Source organism: Phaethon lepturus, unplaced genomic scaffold (assembly GCF_000687285.1).
Source record: "Phaethon lepturus isolate BGI_N335 unplaced genomic scaffold, ASM68728v1 scaffold3720, whole genome shotgun sequence".
Taxonomy (NCBI): Eukaryota; Metazoa; Chordata; class Aves; order Phaethontiformes; family Phaethontidae; genus Phaethon; species Phaethon lepturus.
The window spans coordinates 12078-17686 of record NW_010510989.1 but is presented as its reverse complement, the minus strand read 5'-3'; the positions used below and the strand labels follow the sequence as shown (position 1 = coordinate 17686).

At 39.7% G+C, this 5609-nt stretch overlaps 1 protein-coding gene across 1 annotated transcript in view; it reads left to right on the top strand.

Annotated features, from left to right (window-relative positions):
• Positions 1-1543: 1543 nt before the first annotated feature.
• The window catches only part of LOC104617073 (collagen alpha-1(IV) chain), a gene marked incomplete at its 5' end in the record, with an annotated part of 12790 nt that continues 8724 nt past the window's right edge, over positions 1544-5609 (top strand). Inside the window, 5 exons of the mRNA XM_010282292.1 lie at positions 1544-1616; positions 2298-2369; positions 3454-3582; positions 5026-5124; positions 5273-5485. Of these exons, the coding sequence (XP_010280594.1) occupies positions 1544-1616; positions 2298-2369; positions 3454-3582; positions 5026-5124; positions 5273-5485 (586 nt within the window). The remainder of the gene's footprint in view (positions 1617-2297; positions 2370-3453; positions 3583-5025; positions 5125-5272; positions 5486-5609) is intronic.

Here is a 5609-nt window from a genome sequence, read left to right as displayed (position 1 = left end):
GGACTGGCTATTAAAGACTGAGGGAAAGAAGTCAGTAAGTACCTCAACCTTGTCCTCATCCTCGGGGACAACGTTCCCCGCCATATCCAGTAAGGAATGGAGATTCTCCTTGCCTCTCTTTTTGTTGTTAATATATTTGTAGAAGCATTTTTTATTATCCTTTACATCTGTGGCTAGACTGAGCTCTAGCTGGGCTTTTGCCTTTCTAATTTTGTCCCTGCTTGACCTAACGAGATCTTTGTACTCTTTGTGAGTTGCCTGCCCCTTCTTCCAGAGGTGACTGATAACTCTCCTCTTTTCCCTGAGTCCCAGCAAAATCTCCCTGTTCAGCCAGGCCAGTCTCCTTCCCCGCCAGCTCTTCTTATGGCACATGGGGACTGCCTGCTCCTGCACCTTTAAGATTTCCTTCTTGAAGATGTTTGTAGAGAGCCATTCTTCTCATAATAATAAAAACATCTAACTTTTATCAAATGAAGAATCACTCCTGTGTGTCTATTCTATTGCTTTTCAAATATGTTGAGATGAATCACAGAACCACAGAATCATTAAGGTTGTAAAAGACCTTTAAGATCATCAAATCCTACCATCAGCCCAACACCACCATGCCCACAAAACCATGTCCCGAAGTGCCACGTCTATGTGTTTTTTGAACACTTCCAGTGATCCTACCATTGGTGTTATTTTTCACTCAGTACTCAATTCATATCTCCAACCTCTGACTGGTAAGTTACTTAGCAAAGGAATTTTGTTTCTTTCCTCCACCTGTGTTCCCCATTTTGTTGTATCTTTGGGGACTATCACTGCTGTCTTACTTCAGCCAGGGAGAAACTCTACTTACAAGCTTTTTGCAGGTGATCTGCAACAGACAAAAGAAGAAAAGGAAATAGGCAGTCATTTAAATGACTATTTACAGTGTCTTTTGAAATATGGGTTTGGTTTTCTGTGAAGTGAGCCTACAATGAATTTGTTACCATTAATTTCAGGGGAGCAGTTTATAACAGTGAAGGCAGAAGGAGGAGTTTGCATTGTGTTTGAAGTGTTTAAGTCCTTGAGTATTTTAGCCCTGTTGAAAAGTAAAAAACTTCAGAGGATTATAAATTGTTGACCACATTTAATTTCATTCCACGTGTGAATGTAAAAATTTTCAAGTCTGCTGCGGTGTAGAATTACCCCGTTTAATTATCTAACTAGCAGCTGCCTGCTGGGGCTGCACTGAAATTAGTATTTGCTGGGATTTGTGCTTAATGATGTTTTTCATAACAATATGGTCTATGGTTGAGAACCTTTATATTAGCTATACAGTTAGTGAGATCTTATTCTGAGCTAGTATCTTTGTAAGGCAAAAAATAGTTTAGTACGAACAAGGTGTCACACTTGTAAGAGAAGCTTTATCTAATCATGGTAGAGAATAACTATTCCTTAAACTTAATGACTTTTCTCTCATATTAAATCTTTTTTATAGGTTTCCAAAAATACACAGCCTATTTGAGAGTCATATCATAATAGTGTAGGATAACTATACTTCACATTTTCTTTTATACAGGGTAGTCCTGGTTTACCAGGAGATATTGGTCAAAAGGGTGATCTGGGACCTCCAGGAGTTCCAGGTGTTCCAGGTGAGAAGAAAATTTACCATATTCCTAACAAGTATGCAAAGATGTCTCTTTAATATCCTTCCTCTCTCAAAAAAAGATGCTCAAAGAGTGTTGACTCTGTTACAAATTACTGAAACAGGACATTGACAGCTGCATCAAAAAGCATACAAGAGCATGGGGATCTTCCTCAAGGTTTTTTGCCTTTTGCCTCTTGTCTTGCTTTGCCAATTTTAAGTGTGCACTTGCTTTAAAAGCTGGATGTAAAAACAATCATTTAGACATTGGCAGTCAAGAATCTTCAAGATTTTCTTGAGAGTTGGAGAGGCAAATGTTATAGCTATATTTGAGGAAATGCAGGTTCATTATGTCTCCGTTGTTGACTATATTGCTGCTACTGTCACCATCACATATATGAAAACACTGCGTATATAAAAAATGCAGTTATGAATAGAAAAAATTAATTCTTGGCATTTAGAGAAGGATATTATTAATTAAGGTAAGAGAAACTTGTTTTCAGTCATAATTTCTTTTGTGACTTAGGACTGTTGTTTGTATCTTGTTCTGGCAAACAGTTAAAAAGTACTTGTGCAAATAAAGTCATGGCCCTTACATGATCATGGGGTCGTACATGATTATTCTGCACATATCCTTCCAAATCAAGAAATTATTGAATTTTCATATAAATGTTTCCTTTGACTTCAGGTCCAAAAGGATCTCCTGGTTTCCCAGGTCTTAAGGGTGAGCGAGGTGACCAAGGTCTTCCTGGATCTAAAGGTATAATATAAAGACTAGCTTTTTTTCACAGATGATGTTGTTAACATTGTTATTTGTGAGTAATCAATGGATATCTCCCTCCCCCGTTTATTCAGTGCAAAATGGTAAAACATGAAACCAGATATCATGGTATCAGTATCTGAATGGTCAGATTAGGTTTAAGTATTGGGTAGAGAGTGAATGTATTTATCTCCTGCTCTGAAAAATCAATACTAATTTTTTATCATTATTAGAATCTTTATGATTCTAGGATACCATTTAGAATCATAGAATGGTTTGGGTTGGAAGGGACCTTTAGAGATGCCATGGGCAGGGACATCTTTCACTAGGTCAGGTTGCTCAAAGCCCCATCCAACCTGATGTTGAACATTTCCAATGAAGGCATCTACAACTTCTCCTGGCAGCCTGTTCCAGTGTCTCACCACCCTCACTGTAAAAAAATTCTTCCTTCAGTCCAATCTAAATCTACCCTTTTTCTGTTTAAGATGTTGCCCCTTGTCCTGTCACTCCAGACCCTGGTAAAAAGTCTCTCTCTGGCTTTTTTATACACCCCCTTTATATATTGAAATGCCACAATAAGATCTCCCCGGAGCCTTCTCCTCTCCAGACTGAACAACTCCAACTCCCTCAGCCTTTCTTTATAGGAGAGGTGTTCCATCCCCCTACTCATTTTCATGACCCTCTTCTGGACCCGCTCTAGCAGAGCTACATCTGTGGGGCTCCTCTGTCCTGTCTGGTGGGAGATGGCAATGTAGGAGGTAGCAATATGGTTTTCAGCAGCAGCATGTGCAGCTGCTTAGGTGTTACCAGAGGCTTGTCAGTGGCAGAGGCCCAGCCCTGCCTGTTTCCCCCGTTGTGCCTTGAACCCCATTGTCTTCTACCCTCAGTCAACTTCAGACTTGGCTTCTTAACAGGTATGCCCCTACTCAATGGACATGTAAAGTTTGGACACATTGATATCTTATAGATACAAGCTCTGTCTATTCTCTGATTACATAAATGACAATACAAGGTAACATTGTTTTCTCACTTTTTTATTGTGCAATACTAAATATGTGCCGATTTCCTCTGTTAACTTTGGCAGGTTTACAAGGCCCACCAGGCCCACCAGGTGCTTTTCAGCTTGTTAAAGGGGATCCTGGCTTACCTGGCCCTGTAGGACCAGTTGGTCTCAAAGGATTCCCAGGACTTCCAGGTCCCAAAGGACAGCAAGGTGAGAATTTCTAACTTGCCCGTAGAAACGCATTTTAAGTAATGTAAAAATAGACCAATGGTAGGCTAGACACCAGGAGGTTTTTGATATAATATTATCCAGCTTTTGGTAAGCCACTTAAATTGTGTCAGCAGTGAGGAAGAGAGTCCTTTTTGAAACTCATGCAAAGAAGTCCCAGAAACAGATGCCTTCCTAGTGATTTTTTAATAGGCTCTCACTCTGCAGTCATCACATCCGTATCTGAGATCAGCAGTAAGCAGAATGACATGCAACACATTGCTCATCCTTTTTCCAGAATGTATTTGTTAGGGTATCTTCTATCTTTAGCGTTGAATCCAAACTTAGTTACTGTGTGTCTCTGGGAGAAGACAAGCATGAGGAAAAACACCTTGACCTTGGAGTGGAAAGTGCTTCTTGAGAAAGCTTGTTCCGTAGTCCTAGATTTTGACTCTTAGTCCAGACATTGCAATTTTTATGAAGAAAAGGTGAACTGCAAAAATTAAACACATTAGGGTAGAAGAGAATGGAGCAAAGGATAAAACAAATGAAATGCTGGCACAAGGACACATGTCCTTCAGAATGACAGGATATGGAGAGTGGGAGCTCAGAGGTGGTTTTTAAGCTATTAAGATTCTAAGGGAAAGCTTTGTTCGTGATTGTTTTATGAGAAGATGATGGAGAATTACAGTGGAATATAATTAATATCTTCTTTCTATTTAATATAATAGATATGGAAGTTTGCTCTTGAAGGTGGAGTTACAACTCTGCAACTGCCATCCATTAGAAAATAGCTATGAAATAATCTCAGTGACTGAATACAGCATGAGTTTGCTTGTAAGGGATCTGTCACAGATCTTTAGTAGTCAGTTCAATACATGAACACAATATTGCTTTTTGAGTGCTCACGAAAAGGACTGCTGTGACTATCTAAAGCTTCTGATGTGCCACAGAAATGTTGGTATGGTGTGGATGGTGTTAACTTCTTTTTCCCAAAATCAAAGTTACTGAGTTTACATAGGACTCAAAGCATCCCTAGAAATTGACAAACGGAAGTCATACTATATGTCTGAAAACCCATTTAGGAAGAAGCTAAGAAAATACTGATTTTTTCACTGTTCATGACCCTACTTTTTTATGGTCTGTTTTTGACTGAGTCATATGATAATCAGAGAGGGAAGAGATTGCTTCCCTTCCTTTTAATATTCCAGGCAAATACTATTTATTTTAGAAGCACACCCTCTGCTTACTTCTCTATTCTTCTCTACTATAATCACTTCGCCTGCAGTAACCCATATATGTGCTCTAGATATTGAAATATGCACCCTGAGTCTGCATGACTTAGTTTATGCTGAGGTGTGCCTGTGCCGTATTGTATTAAAAGACAAAATGTTAGAGCTAACATGAAGTAATATCCAGTAATAACTATTCCTTGTTTTTCAACAGGGGTGACAGGACCTTCAGGTGTACCTGGACCACCTGGTAGTCCAGGATTTGATGGTAAACCTGGGCAAAAAGGAGAAGTTGGTCCTTATGGTCCCCCAGGTAAGCCCATGAGTTTTTCAAAGACTTGATTCCTTTATAGAAAAATAACATAGGAGATTAGGTATGAATGTAGCTAATTTCACTTCTTTAGTTATGTAAGCAGAGTACTGCTGTCTGTAGAGATAAAAGGAGACTCTCTGTATTGTAGGACCCAGAGGATTCCCTGGTCCACCTGGCCCTGAAGGTTTGCCTGGGGCCATGGGCCCACCAGGTGCACCATCTGTTGCTCATGGCTTCCTTGTTACCAGACACAGTCAAACCACTGAAGAACCATCATGTCCATTTGGAACAAGGCTGATTTACCATGGTTACTCCTTGCTTTATGTACAAGGCAATGAAAGAGCACATGGCCAAGATCTGGGTAAGTAGAGACCAAATTAGAATTCAGTTGGAATTCATTACAAACCAAATGTTTCTTTCATTTTGTTGTTGTCTAACCACAGCTGGCAACTAAGCACCATGCAGCCGTTCACTGACTCCCGCCA